General features: G+C 43.7%; 1 protein-coding gene across 1 annotated transcript in view; it reads left to right on the top strand.

The window, feature by feature from the left end:
* NPTN (neuroplastin) overlaps nucleotides 1-19,010 on the top strand; it is a 34,054-nt gene that overhangs the window by 13,479 nt on the left and 1,565 nt on the right. Inside the window, exons 4-7 of the mRNA XM_054214129.1 lie at nucleotides 6,001-6,134; nucleotides 7,681-7,954; nucleotides 18,069-18,090; nucleotides 18,655-18,728. Coding sequence (XP_054070104.1) covers nucleotides 6,001-6,134; nucleotides 7,681-7,954; nucleotides 18,069-18,090; nucleotides 18,655-18,715 — 491 coding nt within the window. The 3' untranslated portion in view covers nucleotides 18,716-18,728. The remainder of the gene's footprint in view (nucleotides 1-6,000; nucleotides 6,135-7,680; nucleotides 7,955-18,068; nucleotides 18,091-18,654; nucleotides 18,729-19,010) is intronic.

Below are 19,010 nucleotides of genomic sequence, written 5' to 3'. Positions count from 1 at the left end.
AAACTGCTGATGCACATAGAAAAGATGGTTCTGAATATGAAAGTGCTTGTGGACCAAAATAGTGACTTTTTGACAACTTGTGAACAACTTTAACAAATGCCTCACAGCAGATGTAATCCAGGATATACCAGCACCATTTGCTTTTTATGTAATGTTGCCTGTTTTCTTCCTGAATTCCTGAATTTTTCTTGCTACATGTGCTATGTAAGAAGATAAAAATGCAGAAACATGAGCATAGCTGTTAAGAGTTGCTAGGTCTGCTTGCATATTTAAAGCAGATTTTCTTGGTAAAAAATTTACTAGGGCAGTGCTAGTATAACAGCAGTTGGAAATACTGTGTTTTAATGTCAGTCTCTCGGAATTCCCAGGAATGGCCTAAGCCTGGTTTCCCTCACACAGTTGGCTTTTGGATGAAGTGTCTGGGGGAGACTTTTGAGTATTCGTGCTCAGATTCTCAGAGCTGTTGGGGGCATTGTGTTGAGTGCAGCTCTAAGCCTGAAACAGGCTGAGCAAACGCTGTTATTGGGAAGATTCTGCCTTGAAATAGGGATCTTCTCCCACCCTTTGCTTTTGCAGTGAAGTCAGCCAGCTGAGAATGTTGCAGGGAAGCAGGCCGTGATGGATGATGATGTGGTTATTTTCAGCAGGAAGAGTGATGATGATCCTGCCAGGCACTAGCAAAGATGCAGTGTGCATCTCCCCATCTGGAAGTAGGCTTTTTTAATTGCTCTGTTGCCACACAGTGGAAATACCTGCAGTGCATTTGCTGTGTTGTTGTGATGCTGGAGCTCTGAAAACTTAAAAGATTAAAAGAAAGGGAAAAAAACTCACCAAAATGCAACCCTGAAGAATTCTGCCCATGCAATCTTTCTGCTTTTATCAAGATCTCATGAGGAGGAGGAAACGCGTTTGTCTTTTTGTCTTCTGATACTCTGCCAGCTATCATCTGGTGCAGAGCAGGAGCAGTGAGACCCAGATGGGAAAGAACGTGCTCCCAGTTCCCTCTGGCTGCCCTGAAGGAATGCAACCATCAAGGAAGGTGTTGATGTATGACTGATGGAGGGTATCTGTTCTCTCAGCGCTGCCTTCCCATCAAAGGCTTCCTCCTTTCTGTGCCCCTGGACAGGTAGAGCTTTTTAATGCCTCTTCCTCTAAGGCCTTTCTGTCACTATCTATCTCATCGGGGGATTCTTCTGACTTCTCATCCCTTGCTCATTGTCCCCCTTTCTCTTCCGTCCTCCCCAGTTGCTGTTGGTTTCCCAATAGCAAGTGCTCAGACCCGTGCTGTTCACTGCTTCTGAGAGACATAAACCACTTTTCTGGAAAATGCTTATTATACGCCTGAATTTCAGCTGCGCCGGAGGCTCTTGTTTCCCATGTAATACCCGCATTCAGAATGTTACTCTTCCACTCCTACTCTGGCTCCAGCCCAAGCTGCATACTGGAAAACCAGTGGTTATTTCAGCAGTCTTGGAAGATCTTGGTTTCTTGACTCCTGGCTGTCTTAAGAAATCTCTGCTGCAATTTCACAACGCTGTCCCAGAAATTAATTAAGAAATCAGGCACTCTCTTAGCACAACTGCATCTTGGAGTGGTCCTAAGCATTACACAGAAAATGCGTGTCACGTTCTCCTTTCTTGCAGCGCAGCTATAAAGGTAGACATGGATTAGAATTATAATGCAGAAAAATAAATCTTCCAGAGCCCTTTTACTAGGTCACCCATAAGACATAATAGTTTTTACACACAAGATATTTTTAGATGCTTTTGCCCTTGCTTTTAATTTTGTCTTTTAATGGGAAAGCTTGAAGAGGTTTTGTGAACTGGGATGTGGTTTGGAGGTGTTATGCATTTTAGTTCTCCTCTCCTCTTTAGTAATGCTAGTAAAATATCTTGAAAATAGCTGGAAATTAAGGGCTGAATACCTCCTCTATATCAAGAAATGGCATTGCATGCCCTGTAACAAGAAAAAAAAAAAAAAAAGAAAAAAAACCAAACCAAAAGAGGGTTGTATTCAGAGCATACTATTCCCAAAGCCCTTGCTGCACGGTGCATTTTGTGCCTATGGGTACTCAAAACAGACAGGTCTAATGCTTACTCTGGCACAGACCCCTTTCTGTTGTGATTCAGTTTAAGACTATCAAAAGAATGATGTTTATCAGAAGTTTACTCTTGTGTCAAGAATGAATAAATCTGTATTTTGATTATTTTTTTTTAGTAGCAATTAATTTAAACTAACCCTGCCTCTTTTGCTCTTTCAAGCAGACTTTCAGGATTTAGTTTTCCTGTTTCACAATGTAAGGATAAAAATGTCGCTTGCTTTTTATCAGGGGCATTATCTTGGTTTCGTTGCTGTAGGAGCTGACACAGCGTGTCGTGCCCACGTCTCTGCAGCCAACTGTATCTGAACAGATATGTGGATTCTGGTGCTTAAAAGCTGAAGTGAAATCTAAATCCTTTCTGAGCAAAACCTGCTTCGTTCTGTGCTTTATCCGTTCCTGGCACTGGAGCAGAATGCTGTAAGAAAAATCTTGACTTGAAAAGCTTCACAGTAAAACATCGCACTGTTGCTAAATCTGTGACCGAGGATGGTTGCAGCGATATTCTAATTGTCGTTTGTACAGGAGAACACAATTAGCTAAACAGTTTGGCAGAATAAGTACTGGATTAGTATCTCAGCCATAGCTTGAAACTGGCTAGCATCAAATGCCCCGAAATATTAATATTTCGTGTAGTGCTCCCGTCAGACTGTGTGCAAAAATAGTCCCTGTCCTAGTAGAGCTGGAAATGGCTGCTGCAAAACCGTGCCCAGCAAGGAAGGAGCAGAATGTATTCTTGTCTCTTCTGCTCTCATTGGGATAACCTGGCAAAGATGTCCTCTTCTTAAAGAAATATAATTATCTCTTGGCTGTAGGAGAACAGTAGGTCACCCTGCAGTAGAAGTTAGGGTGTCCTAGAAAGCTTTCCCTCTTTCTTTCTCTAGCAGCAACCTTACAGAAAAAGTGGGCCAGCTGCGGGGTGCTGGCTGCACCTTCTTCCTCTGCAAGGCTCTGCCGTGACTCGCTGTCTGGGGGGGTGGCAGCGACAAACCACATGCTGACAGATGGGGACTGCGCGGGGCTTCATTTTTAAGTTGATGAATCCTTTTTCTTCTTTTTCCCTAATGGGGGTAATTTGCAATTGCTTTTGACGGCCTGTCAGTGCTGGGTTTGGGACTGTGGCATTGTCACCCTAAGTCTGTCTCTCGTGCTCTGCTGCTGCTGGCCTTTCATTTTCGTTAGGCTGGACGTGATCTCTGCGTATCATCCTCAAGTAAGCAAAAACTGCAGGGGAGGCACTGGGCTTACCTCCCTCCTGCCTAAAAGAGAACTTTCTGAGCCTAGCAAGGAAGAGGTGACACCTTTCAGCAGATCATGAGATGAAATTCACTTCTCAAACCACCATCGTCCAGAATAAATTTTATATTCCTCTTCGAGGCCGCAGACAGTGGTTTGAAAGGACATTCATTGCAGGTGTGTATTGGTGCTTGGTATCTTGAAGATGTAATGCGGCATGCTCAACCCTAAAGCTGATTATTTTTTTTTTTTTTTCTGCTTGGAGACCTTCAGCTTGAAAACGTAATTTCCTCCAAGTATAATTGCCCCTTGTATGCACAGGTAGTGTGTGATCACTTAGCAAGTACAGAATATTCTTCCCTTTACAGCTTGATTTAGTTCCTACACCTGGCAGCTTCTTTCTGCACGAGACCAGAGAATTACAATCTGGCGTCTTCATTTAGTTCATGGGTTTTGTCTCTCAAAGTATTTTCATGTTCAGTGTCTAAAGATACGTTTTAGGTGTCGGTTTTCTTAAAGATAATTAGAAACCCTAACTCCTTGTTCTTATGTATCCATGGTTATCGTTAGCATCATCTTGCAATTAGTCGGCATCTGTGTGGCTTCATTCCTTGCTCTTGCTTATGGTCACATATATTAAATATTGTTGGCAAAGCCATTATTTGCCTGTGTGGGTACTTACAGGCTTCGATCAAGTAATTCCTTCACCTTCTTCCTTATGGGATGATAGAATCATAGCATTTTTCTTAGGTAATGAGCGCTTTTTCAGCTCCCTGCTGAAAAGATGTTCACTTAAAAATGGGGGGGGGAAAAAAAGAGAACATGCTTGATATACTAAAATACTTTAAAAAGGCATAACTTCCTTAAGGGCTGTACCAGAAGTCCTGGAGTTAGTTTTAATTTCTGGTGGCTGATATCTCTCCTAAGGAACTGGTCTCTGCATCCTCTGCAGCAGTGTGGAGGATGTGTTCAGCTGGTCAGTGCATACCGACAGCTCTGGCTGCTGCTGAGTTGGAGCAAAGTGTGCGTTAGAAAATGCCATTAAGAGTTAATAATTCTGTAAGAATCAAGGGCGTGTTTCTTTATGTGGCAAATGGTCAGAACTTGTGACATTTTGAGAAAAGCCTGGGCTGATTGGCCTCTCCTGGCGGTGTCTTTTCAGGTGAATACACAGGTACTAAGGAATGCTATAGCTGAAGTGTTCCTGCAGCCATGGGTTTTCTGTTGTTCAGAAGCTTATTTTAATTCTGCCTCTAACAACGTTACCCACCAGCTGCATTACTGTCCGAAAAGAGTCTTGCTGGAGTAAGGTGTGGGATGCTTTCTGCATTTGAAAAGCCCTTGCCTTTGAAATATGGTAATTCCTTTAGCACTTAAACTTGCCAAACGTTTTCCCAAAGACTTGTGATGTAATTTGGGGGGATGAGCAGGTTCAGCTGATGTTGTCCTGTTCTGTGAGATGTTCTGCTTGGTTTTGTTCGCTGCAACTGATGACAGCTGTGAAATTTGCTGACTTCTTTTAGCTTGCAGCTGCAGAAAAGCTGTCCCAAACCCATGCTACCTCTCTGTACCTGTCTGTAGGGGTTGCTAGTGGTAAAGACACCTCTCCTTGAATAGACCCTTATAATAAATTCCAGTGTCTGGGGGTTTTTCCTGGAGCACTCAGACTGGACTCTGACTGGATTAACAGATCAGTGTCCTGCCATCACGCAGCAGGCCATGTGTGACATAATTAGCAAGCTAGAAAGCAAATGGGCTTTAAAGGTGGTCACTACGGCACCAAAGCCATCTGCTTAAGCGAAGGTTGAGCTTGGGCAGTCCATTGATCCACCCTAATCTCTCGTGCGGCATTAGGCTGCAGTGGGCTGCTCTGACAGACATGGCAAACGGCAGTGATGTTATTTATAGATCAATTAATTCAGAAGACCCTCTGTTGATAGTTAGGGCTGTGTTTTTCTTGCAGTTGCCCAGCGGCACCTGCAACCCTCTTTAGAATAGATGTATTTGTGGGTAGGTTGAATGAAATGGTCTTTGTTGGAGGGATTTTGACTTCTGCTGCATTACAGACGCCCAGCAGTACCCAGGGTAGTGTCACTGTAAGGTATAACAAGCGTTAAATGTAATGAGTCACAGCGTGTTTGTGGACCAAATCTAAAATCTTGCTGCAAGGAAGAACACCTTGATTCAGCTTTCAGAAATTCATGTTAGGACAGCATCAGTGCACAGTCCTGACGCCACGGGCAAGTTGTAACCAGACTCTCTGACAGGTCTGTTTCAAAGCTGAAGGTACTGCAGAGCTGCAGGGACCTCCCGAGCGGTGGGGAGGGAGAGGTGGATGTTTCTCAGCTTCCTGCACTGGGGAAGGGCTGGGCCATCTTAGTTTTGTAGGTTTGTGGTAGGTAACTCAAGCTTGATGTAGAGATTTCTCCCCTGTCCTTCAGTTTGTCTGGCAAACCAAGCCTGAAGGACATTCTTGCAGATCCTCAGTTGAGGTGCTACATGGAGAGACATGAGAATCGCAATTTTTCTTCTGTAAGATGGGCCCAGTGTGGGAAAGACAACAGCTTCCAGGGACCTTGTCACTTATTTTCTGTTCAAGTTCTCAGAGCTTGAAACAACTCTGACTTTAATAAGCAGCTTGTAAACAGACTTGTTTTGTTTCATAGCCATTCCTGACATCACTGGCCACAAGCGGAGTGAAAATAAAAATGAGGGGCAGGAGGCGCTCATGTACTGCAAGTCTGTGGGCTTCCCGCATCCCGAGTGGGTCTGGCGCAAGAAGGTCAATGGAGTATTTGAGGTAAGCAAACAGTAAGGGGTGGCAGGCACGTAGTAACCCGCCGAAACCCCCAATACAGAAGGAAAACAAGAACCTTGGGTTTAGGGATATGTTATTTAGGGTGCCTTAGAACTTCTTGAAGTGCAGCTCCTCAAGAGTCTGATACACTAACAAGTGAAGTTGAAAAGTAACAAAGTGAGTAAAATTCAGCAGCGGTGAGTATTAAATGGATCTTTATATTGTTGTTGTGTGAACAGAGTTGCTCATTGAGTTACTGTTGGGTGGAGTTACGAGCTGTCTGGGAAGATGTGATGTTCAGGGTATCTGCTACGAATTGGAAGATGTGAGTTATGAAATGGGAGTTAAAAATGCATTTGGCTTAAATTTCTCAAACTCTTCTCCCATTTTACTGGTTGAGCTCACAAGACTTAATATGAGGCTGTGGCGGCGATCCCTATTAGTGTTTAAGTGATCATATTATTGCCATGCAGCAACTGATCTAAGTGAGAAAACACTTTGACCAGCAATTGGAATAGCAGGAGAGAAGCTGGAGGCTGCTAAATCCTCATCCCACCTATTTTTACGTTGTATGATGTGCCAGAGAGGTAGCAATTTGATTGATACGTGAAGAAAAAAACGTTAAGCAAGTAACAGTGTGGGTTCATTGTTCACTGTTAAGCGTGAGTGTAAATTTTCATGGGAGATTGACTTGCCAAGTGCTGGCAGTCACCAGAGTCCTGTGTGCTGGTGTGCAGATTTCCCTTCACCCTGTCGTCCTGGTGAAGTTATTCAATAAATTCACCCAAGGTTAACTTTCAGGAAGATCAGACATCCATATGTTGTAAAAGTTTTGCCCCTTTTAAATTCTTTAAATGTAAGCAACTCTGGAAGTCTGTTTTTCAAAAGTAGAAAGAATATGGTGCCTTGAATTCCAGCTTCCCTAAATATTCCTGAAGTCAGTGGCTTAGGCTGCCCTGACCACAAATCTGTGAGCAGTGCATGTTTCTTTTAAAAACATAGCAAAGGCAAAATTTTATTAGGGTGGTTATACCTTAAATTGTTAGAAAATGCTATCTAATGCAGTGTAGAAAAATCTTAACTAGTACTACTACTTGTATTTTTCCCCTTCTACGTTGAAACTGCTTTGACCCCTGCTAAGGAATGCATCCTCTCTCCTGTTAACTTGTCTCCTCTGTTTCAGCTTATTATTGTAAATTGCGTGGAGTGTAAGAGTTTCTCTTGAAGCAAAAGCCTGAGAACATGTAGCTTACACGATCACAACGACTGGCATTTCATGGCTGATGCTGTTAAAGTAGAATGAAAATACAGGTTTTCAGTTAAGCGGGCATTTTTTTTTTTATGTTGTTTTGAAGCTCTTTAGTGCTCAAAATCTCACTTAGTGAGAGATACAGAGTAAACAGTAGTAGCGGGCTTTTCCATTGTGTTAACGAACCAGCCTCTCTGCAAGAATCCCTCCACTCTCTCCTACTTTCTATGACATAGAAAAGGCACTGGGACTTAGTAAACCTCTTGCTTTTTTCCTCTTCCACCTTTCTCCCTGGACCAGGACATCAACAACTCCTCCGGAAGATTCTTTATCTCAAATAAAGACAACTACACTGAGCTCAGCATCACAAACCTACAGATAAACGAGGATCCTGGCGAATACCAGTGCAACGCAACCAACCAGGTCGGCTCTGTCTCAGTCACAACCATCCTGCGTGTCCGCAGCCACTTGGCTCCCCTCTGGCCCTTTTTGGGGATCTTGGCAGAAATCGTTATCCTCGTTGTCATCATAGTTATTTATGAAAAAAGGAAGCGGCCAGATGAAGTCCCAGACGGTAAGTGTGCTCAAAGCCGCTTGTAAGGAGAGAGAAGGGGAAAAAAAAAAACACAACAGCCAAAGTGAACTTGTGGAAGCAGAACAGAGTGGGGCTTTGTGTCAGGAAGGATCAACAGCGCAGTTCCTTCAGCTCTGAGATCTGCTTTCTCATCTGCTCACTCTCCAAACATTAATCCCAGCAAGCGCAGGGGGTCCAAGTGCTGGGCAAAGTCCTGACACTGGATTTCCCAATCTCAGACCATGGGGTGGGAGGGCAGTTATTTCACTATCTTTAAAGCTTTCGTTATACAAGGTGGGTCTAGTATACCCTAGACCCAGGCTCCTGTCTCTCTCCTGCTGTAATACCCCTGAGAAACCCTGCACGTCAGCCCTGAGGAGCGTAGGGCCGTACAGGGAGAGAGCTGAGGACACTCTAATTCCCGATGGCACTCCCTCTTCCATGTGGCACCTGGAACGGACACTGGGCAGGTTCTGTAAGGAACCGTTATGCTTAAAGGGACTGGGACTACAGAGATGCTTCAGAAATAGAACGTTTTCAATCTTAAAAGGGCTCTTATTTTAGTCTGTAACCGAATTTGTATTTAAGGAATGCTCTGGAAACTGTATCTAATTGTAATAGCCACTGAGTTATATTCCCTAAAGATTAGGTATTTATTATCAGGTTTGGTAGCACTATTTAGTTACACTGTGTTTGGTAGACAAAAAAAGTAGTAACTGTTTCACCTTTGAGCTTCTTCTGCATACCTTCCTCTTTTTAAACACTGGACAAGGGGCAGTTTGAGGCTAAAACGAGTATTTGAAAGAACCACACGGAGAACCAGGCTTTGATGTGACACGTAGCTGCTTACTACAGTGTTTATCAAGAAGACCCATCCAAGGAAGCCTTGTGGCAAGAGGCTGGTATGCCATCGTGCTGTAGGAATGTGACACGTCCAAGTGATGGAGCAGGTGCTGTAGAGGGAAACGGGCTGGATCAGTACGGGAAGCACCGAATCCTTCCTGTCTTCCTGGGCTGGATGAGCTCTCGAGCACGGGAGGGACCTTTCCAAGGGGGTTGTGTTGCAGCTTGTGCAGCAATGGCCAGTTGTCGGGCTGCACAAGGGATCTGTAACAACGCAGCACGACGTTTGCCTTTTGGGATGAAAATATAGGTGCTGATCTGCCTGTGAAATCTGGGCCAAAACAACTTCACAGTTCCTGAGCCATGTTTTAGAAATTGGGGGAAAAAACCAAAAAAACAAAACAAAAAACCAACAAAATAAACAACAAAGCAAAAAACCCTTAAGAAATAGATAATAAATACTCATCCTTTGAGAATGGCTGAGGCTTGGATCACTTCCATAGCAGATGAAAACTGTCTTTAGTGCATACCTAAAGGAAACCAGCTTTTGATGTTAACCACTTGAGTAGCACTCACTAACTGCATACAGAGCATGCATTGAGACTGGTCTAGGTGTGTATCCGACAAAACTGAAACTGTGTAGTGCATGTTCCTCTGCATAACTAACAGCTTCACAGTTGCTAAGGGGTTGATACTGCCAGCACTTTGTCATCAAAGTGGCTCTCAACCAGCCCAGAAAACTTTGAAGACAACAATTTGAACGTTCTCTTGCGCTTCTCCTGTACTGCTGTGCCAGGGTGGCCTGACTTTGATGTTGGGATGGCCGGAGAGAATTTCACCTCTGTGTTGATGGCTGTTCATAGCTCCCTGCATTTCAGACTTTATTTTGATGAAGTTTCAAAACAACCAAAGCAAGATATCAGATTGTAATTTGATATGTAAATATTCACTGCAAGCAGCCTCAAATCAACTTAATCCAATAGAAATTGGCTTTGATGTGACCAGATCGCGATGGAACCACCGTGTCTGTGTGATCAGGCACGTGCTGGAGGTGAAGAGTTCATGAGCTGTTTGCTTCAGAGACTGAAGTTTTCCTGGCTGGTCTGGCCACTCTTCAGATGCCTGAGGGATCCAGGCTCATCATCTCTGATGGAGGTGTCCAAGATGATGAGCCGAGTAACTGAGGTTACTAAAATTGCTTGCTCGGTCTGCTGTTATTTTAAAGGCAACTAAGCTTGAGTCCTGGAGAGTGATGCACCTCTGTGGTGGACAGTTGTCTTCCCCGTCCGCTTTCTTGGAGGACAAAATCTATATCACAGTCAGTATCTGCGTATTAGGTTTGCCTGGATGGAGAGACACAATCGGCATAACATCTTCTCAGCCAAAGGCCGACTTGAGTCCTACATTCCCTTGGATACTCACTTTCTGTAATGGCATTTGAAGCTTTCTGTGATATCGTGATGGGAAACACCCTATAAGCAGGGGCAGTTTACAAATGCATATGTGAGAAATCATTGATAGTCTGCTGATTTCCACACTTGGATGTTCTACTTAGGTTATTCTTAATTTTATTATTTTAAACACATTGTTATGAAATGCCAAAGTTAATGTTTTAATGCAATGGCGTGCTTATCATTTGGAATTCAAACTCTCTGCTTCCAAAATCATACAAATCCGCCTCCGCATGCTGCAGTGAGCTGTAGCGGGTAACATCAATGAGCCTATAGCTGAGCCAGCGACTCAACATGGATATTAGTCTAAACACCACATTGCATAATATAAATATTACTTGGCAACAGCCATGATCTCTTGCAACTGTCAGCTGGGTTTCCAAATTTTTATTTTTAATATTAGTTTTGATGTGTTAAGCTTTAAGGACAAGGGTTGTGGTTGTGCCAGATCTTCATGTGAAGCTGCTGCAGCAATCATGATAGAGCTGCTGGTGCCTCCTTGCTAACAGGGGAAAATACCGACAGCCTCATCGGCAGAGTAACCTCACTGCTGTCCCTTCTTGCTGGGATGTGAATTTTGTCGTTGGAGCACTCCAAATTTTCCCTCAGACACTGGAATTCCTTCCTATTCCCCGCCATCACCCCTCTCATCTTCCCATGGTGGAATAATCTGGACCTGCCTTAGTGACCAGATTTCTCTGATGTTCTTCCTTTGCTCTGGAGTAGCAGGTAGAAGCAGCCAAAAACCCCAGCCATGTTGGAGGATGGGTGGCCATTTGGCATCTTTCTTTGGATGGCTGCCTGGTGGATCATTAGTGTTTGGTTTGGCACGTCCTCCTGCTGCAGGCTAGCTGTCCCTGCGGATAAGGTGTCTGCTACCAGTAAACAGCCTGAATGTTGGGTTGCAAGTCTCGTACCTGCAGTGCTTTGGGGTGGCCCACAGGGTGCTGTAGATCCCACCTTAGGGAGAGGTATCTCCCATGTTCAGGGAGGCTTTTTCCCCTGAGAGTCCTCTGATGTGCTGGCTGATGGTGTCTGTCCTGTTGAGGAGCGAGGATTTCTGCATAGGCCTAGTGCAAAGATGACTTATTCAGGACACTGTAAGCATTTCTTACAAAGTTTTGGAGACGAACAGTGATGCTAAATGTGGTGACTCCCCCTGTATACAGAAAAACCAAAGCCTTTCTGTTAACAGTCTAGAAGTATACCTGCAGCCCATGCGGAGCCTGGCTGATACCAGCATAGGATGAAATGCAGGTGAGCTGCATTTTCTTGGGTCTTGCAGGGAGGTGCTGGTGTCCACACTGAGCTCTCCCTCGTGCAGTACCCAGGTGACACACTGCTTCTAGGGCTGGCTCGGTGAAGGCTACACAAGTTACAGGCAGCCCATGGGGTGCGTTGTGTTCATCCCCTTGGACAAAACCAGCCAAGCCAAAAGCTGGTGCAGGATTGCTCCAGTCTCCTTAATTGGAGTCCTTTCCCCTTTCTCAGCTGTATCAGCCTGCCCTCACTGAGGTGCCACCTTCCAGAAACTGCTCGTCTTGCTGCTCTTTTTTGAGAACTGTATTGAACTACTCAGCATTTCCACATCTCCAAAGAATCCTCTAATTCAGTGCAGCATAAGGGAGCGAGACGGCAAATCCCGGGGGTCCCCCCACTCCCCACTGACCCGACAAAGAACTGGTTTTAGAGGAATAGGATGTTTCTCAGGCAAACCTCAGAAGTGTATAACCCTTTGACAAACCAGAACAGTAATGTCAGTGTTCGCATTCACCGTGCACTTGTATATGCACAAGAGGATATTTGTAAAAACTTCATAGAAAAGTGAGTGGTCTTACAGCTGTGTCAGCCTAAAAAAAAAACATAAGCGAGGCTTGAGGGCTGTACGTTTTTGGTGAGTCTAAACAAAGAAGTGCTAAATAGGACTTTGATAACTGATGCTGAACAGACGCACCCAGTTGCTAGTGGGGAATGTGACTGTTTGGAGAGAAACATTATCTCTCTCCTGGAAGGTGTCTGGGATGCTTTCCAGGGCGCTTGGGAACTCTACCTGGCCAGCCAAAATAAAGCCAACTGAATTAATTCCCTTTCATCTCCATATTCTGCAGGCTAAAAATGACCTGTCTTCGCGTGCCAGCTACCTCATCTCTTGGTGGATGGGGAGAGTGACAGATAACCTTGTTAAATTTGGTGCAGTTCTTCTCAATTTACTGTTTAGCTGCAGAGTGAGGCCATTTATGTTTCAGAGCTCAGGGGACATAGGGCTGTGTGTTACAGGACGCTTTCCCAAGGGATTTGCTGGCCTTCTGAAAGGTGTTACCTCCATCTAGAAGCACTGCCATGCTGGAAGGGCGAGGACACTCCTTTAACTTTGGCATTTCCTGATTGCAGGTTGTTTTGGTTTTTTTTGGTTGGTTTTTTTTTTTGCATGGACCTTGCTTTTTGTCTTTTGTTTATTTGCTTTTTATGCCACGGAACAGGGCTGCTCAGTAGCTCCTTTGCTAATGTTTCCTCCTTCACATAATTCAGATTTGTGAGTTTATTTTTTTTTCTTTTTCTCCTGCTGCTGTATAGCAGAAAAAGGAACTTCTGCACTGGGGAAATCTGTCTTTCCACCAGAAATGGTGCAAGAATGGCATTAGCGAGTGCCCAGTGCAGGTTCTTGCTGTCGTGGCTGTGGATTAGGGGCGTTCTCGTCCTCCTGGGAGGGGAGGTGGCTGCAGCGAGTACCTCCAGTAACCCGCCCACGGTCACGAGTCCCCTTGCATCCAAATTATGTGCTGGAAGGAGGAAGGGAGGGCAGATGCCGCTTGAAGTTCTGCATCCTTTCAAAATGAGAGTTTTGATTTGCTTTACACGGGGTAAAGCAATATACGGATCGCATACCTTCTCCAGAGAGTGGCTAGGTTCTGTATAATCAAGAGTGGGTGAATGACGTGCAGCTTCCAGTGGCTTTTGGTGATGAAAGCTGCATGAACGTGGCATGAGGAGGCCAGAGACGCTGGCACATCACTGCATGTATGATGGGAAAGGGTTTCGGCAGGGGACTGCGGAAGCATTTTGCTCAGAACACAAGCTGCTTGGGCTTCCCTTGACAATAAAAGGAAGCCAATAGCTTTTTATTCCTCTGTGGTATAGCTTAAGCTGCTTATTTTTGAGAGACGTAGCAATCAGCCATTGTGACCTGAATGTAGTACATCAAAGATTCCTAAAGAAAGTGTTTTTTCTGTTGTTGGATCAAATAGCCTAAAATTAGCAAAGACACTGTTTTAAAGGGTGTGTTCTGGGGTAAGTAGAAAGTAAAAACTTCTTGGCTACATTCCCCCATAGGAATGTAAACAGTTTTTACTTTAAAATCCATATTCTACATGATCTTTAGCTCAAAGCCATGAGGTGACTGGGTTATAACATGTCCTTTTTCATTCTTCCCTTCTCATTTCTCAGCTTAATACAAAGACTTTCCATAAATGTGTTTCTGCTCCAGCTCTGCAGAAGCTCCATCCATATCCCCACATTCTTTCTAATACTCCTCTTTTTTTTTCTTGACTTTCCCTGTTCCTGCTATTACTGTAAGTAATTTAAAGAACAAAATGTTTTCAACTGAAACGGTTTTACCTTGTTAAGAGTTAATTTCTGGGTTTTTTTTTTTCCTATTACCCGCACCTTTCTCTCCCAAGCTTAAAATTCATCAAGGGGAGAAAACTGTCAGACAGGCACGTTGTGAGATTGTAGCTATCGACTACGCCCAACAGCCAGCAGCGCTGTATCATGGTGGTAATCGAGTAGCCGGGCTCCTCTAGGCCTTTATATACTAACTCGTTAGATGCTGTTAATGAGAATTCCTCCAGTCTAATGTAAGTAATCCTGGCCAGAGAGTCTCCGTTGCCGATACGCTTGTGCCTTCATTCCATTTCAGAGCAACTGCTTTATTTTTCTTGGTTTGCTTTATGGAGCAAGACAAGCGTCTCCATCCACCTCTCTTTTTTTCCTGCTCCCTCCAAAATATTCCTGTTAATGAAGCTGAAGAGAAGAGTGCTGCTCCGAACCCGACACGGTCGTGGTGGTAGATGCCGCCTTTGAATCATTGCGTGCAGCCGAAGCCCTAAATGGCTCGTGCACATTGTAACGCTTGTGTCCTGCCAACAGTCACCTTGTGAGACGGCATTATGGTCCTGCGTGGCTGCTTTGAGTGCTCCACATGGAGCTTTCAGAATGTTTTTTATGAGTTAAGAACTGAAAAACTTATTAAAAAAAAAAAAAAATTTTTTTCCTACTTATATAAAAATTTAGATATTTTTGTATGTTCTCCCAAAGTTTTCAAGCCACTGCCAGATTTTCTCTTCCCAGAAAGTGAAATCTCGAGCTAGTTTTTAATTATAAAAATTCCCCAGCGGTCTCTGAGCCAGTTCTAAGGAATTGCTTTGCGGACTGTAGAGGTTGCATTGTAACGCAAGGCCCTGAAGCTGCCACAGACGCGGGCTCTTCCTTTTGCGCATCTGAGCAGAAATTGCAGACGAGTTTCAGTTTAATAACGCTCCTGTTCACTCTTCATCTGCAGAGGCGGGTCTGAGGGCTGCCAGGTGCCAGCGTAAGAACCGTTGCTGAAGCTGCTGGTCTCTGCTCCTCGCTCTGGGTGTTTCTTTGCCAGTTTTAAAGCACGAGTAGAAATGTAGAGTCCCTCTGGATACAAAAATTTGAATTTTAGCACTGAAAAGTCCCCTTTAGTGTTTCATTTTTAAGTTCCACCAGTCAGAAAAGGCTATACAAGATTAATTTGATATTAAATATAAATAGCGTAGCTTTCCAAAGGAGGTAAAAGAAGCTGAGTAAAATCTAGAATGCCTTCCAAATCATGGCTGAAAGTAAAGGGGGGGGGGGGGGGGGGGGGGAACACAAAACACAGCCCCTTTCTCAGACTGCTGAGGCATGAATTGCATTCCCAGACAGTTAATACAAGTGGAGGAGCTAAAGCAAATCTGATTGTCATCATCTTACAATTTAAATGTCCGGATATTTTTGCCTGGAAGGATTGATTACATGTGTTACACCATGCGTTAAAGACGGCAGCAATTCTGACACTCAGAAATGCGCTATTTCAGGGCAAGACTAAGCAGATAATCGCTGTCCCCACAGGAAAGGCTTGGCCGGTTGGGGTTTTTAAAATCTTGAACTTATATAAACAAGGGGGTTTGGGGAGTCTGCAGATCCCCTCCAAATTCGAAAGGAAATTCCTGCAAAAGGTGGGGTTTAGTGTGGTCATTTATAAAACTTACAGCTCGCCTGGCAGTGTTTTGGGAGCAGAATGGAATGAAGTGGCGTACTGGGAGGATGTTCTCTATGGCCATCGCTTTTACATGCTGTTAGAGACGATCGGTTACTAGAGCAGGTCTTCTGGCATAAAGGTTTTGAGTTATATTGATATTTGTCGGTTACTATGACTTCTTTTTTTTTTTTCCCGCCCCTTCAATTGCATCATACCCTTAAAAAAATGGTGGTAAGTGAGAGATCTGCATGCTTTGGAGTTTGTTTAATCTCCGCTTCAGTCTATACAATGCACAAATCATAATGTTAACACTTTTTCTTAAAACTTCTTCATTCACGTTCACAACTAATTTGGATTTCAGTTTGCTGTTTTTAATCTTTATTTAGTCTAATTTTGTACTTAATTTTTCTGTTGTTCTGTTGCCCCTTGATCTTGCTAAGGTTTCTTTCGGTCTTTGTCTGTACTGTACTGGGGCTGCTCTTCCAGCAGTTAAATGACTGACCAGGATAGTAACGCCCAGAGACGTTTTCCTCTGTCTTATTTTATCTCTGTTTAGGTTACTGATGGGAAAGGGATGAGTGGTGGTGATCCACTATATAATCTTAAGTATTCTAATAGGCTTTTTTGTCGGATCTTTGTTAGGAAAACACTCAATGGCAGCCTTTACTAACGTGAAGCTTTTCTTTTTTTAAAACACTCAAAACTACTTATGTGAAATAGGCATCTAAATATTTTAACAGAGAAGGAAAAAGGTTATTTTATAGCGAGAGCTTGTATCTTAACGGTGCAGTTTGCTAGTCCTGAAGTCCGGCCAAACAAACTCTCAAAGATGTTGATGGTGCTTGTTAGAAAGCCGAGATCACCCAGTCTGGAAGCAGAGTGGCATTGGTGGCAGGGCTGGGCTGGGCTGGGGCGGGGGGGTGGGGGGGCTCCGGGCTCTCTGTCTGTCCCAAGCTCTTCCCCGCCAGTGCGTGGAGTGCGTAGCGCAGCCTGCTTTAAAGATCTTTTGTGAATCAAAAGATGTTTGTGGAGGGAAGTTCTAGACTTTACTGTGCTTTGTGTTTCAGTACCTGATGTGTCTCTGTATATCTCCACTGTATATACAACAGCACATTGATGTCTGGTTGTCCTGACTAGTCCTAGTTCTCTCTGTATCTTGTCCGATAGTGTACTGTTGCTGGTAATGGACTTCTGTGGACACTGGTGTGTCGCTAGTGTGTTATTTTGGCTGTAAAGCTCTTGGTTTGTGGTTAGTTCTTTATTTTTTTTGAAATATTTTTTTGTTCCGGTCACTGTCTGTGCTAGCGGTGGCTTTGCCTATCCGTTGCCTTGAAGGTACAGGTGGAGTAATGTCCCCTTTGCCCGACATTACTCCCAGCGTGTGCTCATGCGGATGCCTACACTGTTAAGACTGTAATTTCCATAACTGCTTCATGTGCACTAAGCACCCTTGTGGAATCCTGCTGAGAGTTTCTTAAAGACTTCAGTGAAAAACACCTCCAGCGCGAGGTGGGAACAGCCACTGTTGAGTGCCAAAAACAGCAGGTCCTGAATTGGTGTGTGTGTGTCATCCCCCCCCCCCCCCCCAAAATACTTCTACAGGAGTGTTAACTTTCTGGATTGATTTTTGTACTGCTGTTTAAATGCACTTCTGTCTTCTGTAGTGCAGCTTGGGAGCAAAATAAGGTGTTTTATAATCTTACAAAAAAAAAATAAAAAAGTTCAATTGGTCATGAAAGAGCTAATGCGAAACATGACCCATTGGCAGATCTTATTCCAGTTCTTAAAAGAGAATCTTTTTGCCGAGAAACGCAGGCAGAACAATGCTGTCAGTCTTCTGTAGCTGAAGTCTGTGGTGTCCGGAGGTATTACAACACCCCTAATTCCTCCCGGTGTTTTGAGCCCTGGGCTCTATCGGACGCACGCGCAATGCCTGCTGCCACCCAGGGACTACATTTGGATACTCAAATCAAGTATTGCCCCTTCAGCCTCCCCCCTAACCTGGTCTGTTCTAATCAAACATGGAGAAAAACGGAATATGTAGAGGTTGTGCCATCCGGGGGGGGAAGATGGTGTTTATGCTGTTCTGTATATACCAGTAATTACCCATCAGCAGTTAAAGAACTGCTGAAAAAAATTTTAAAAAGGAAAAAAATATATATATTAAAAAAAATCAATGCAAGAAAACAACCAGCAGGATTTTACAACTGAAACGTTGGTTTGTCTTCTCATCTATTTTTTATGAGATTGAACCACTGGAACTTGGGGACAAGATGAGCCTGACATTATTGCACCAATCTGTCCGCTACAGTTGCAGTTCTTCATGACAAGCATTCAAAGTGTTAACTAAAACCATTGAAGCAACATACCTGCCATTAAAACTCGAATCCAGAAAAATAACTCCATGAATCTTTGCACTACCAAGTGGAATGGCCTTTAATGCTGTAGATAGCTGGGTTTGCTGTTTGCCGTTCAGCGGGGTGCGGTGCAGAGACTGACTCTCTTTTTCTTTCCTTTCCTTGTCTTTCCCTGGATCGCGTCGGAATTCTTGCCGCAGATGATGAACCAGCTGGGCCAATGTAAGTGCCTTTTAAGGGAAAAAAATAAAAAAATAGACCTTGGTTTAATCTGAGGGTTTATTGGAGTTCATATTACATTACATTGATATTATGTGTGACATTACTAATGGTAACGAACCCTTTGGTTTGTTAAGTTGGGAGTTGTTGGAGTAAAGTGATACCTGCAAGGTCCTGGCTAGAAAAACAAATATTGCTGAAGGAGTTGGAAAATAAACATTTGTGCTGAAGGCACCTACGGTCTCCCTGACTGCCTGGTGTAGCAACTTGATATGCTTTTTACAAATATCATAAGCAAAAAGGGGAAAAAATACCAAACACCCAAACCTGCTTTAGTTGTAAAAAGGAATCGGTAAAACCAAGAGGCAGAATGATGGATGTAGGAGGGGGAATCTCACTGGGCAAGAGGGTGGGAAGATACAGAGCTGAGAAGTTGTGTTGTTTTTAGCTACTTGAGTTCAGAGAAAGAATAAAATGCCATTTAACTCTGAGGTACAAAGACTTTTCTTCCTATGCCTGTGATTGATTTTGCGTTTTTTTTTTTTCTTTAATTCTTTCTTTCTCCAGGAAAACCAATTCTACAAACAATCATAAAGATAAAAACTTACGCCAGAGAAACACAAATTAAAAATGCTTATCATGTAAGTATGACTCACCCACAGCTCGGAAAGGGGCAGCCTAAATCCTCCTTTTTCTGTAGTGGTTGGGGTGTGGAAAATAACCAGTTCCATGAATTGGGAAGTTCCCAGCTGCTCTGAGGATGGCACGAGCCATCCCGCCACGCATCGGGGAGCACCCGGGGTTATCAAAAGATTTCTTTCCTAAAATAAGCAGGTAGTTTAACGATCTGTTGAGCTCTATATAATCACTACTATTGCTAATTAAAAACCACCCCAAATCCTTCTTCATTCGATCATAAAACG

Source organism: Rissa tridactyla, chromosome 9 (assembly GCF_028500815.1).
Source record: "Rissa tridactyla isolate bRisTri1 chromosome 9, bRisTri1.patW.cur.20221130, whole genome shotgun sequence".
In the NCBI taxonomy this organism is placed as follows: Eukaryota; Metazoa; Chordata; class Aves; order Charadriiformes; family Laridae; genus Rissa; species Rissa tridactyla.
Note: the sequence above shows the minus strand (reverse complement) of the source record. Positions and strands in the feature narration are given on the sequence as shown.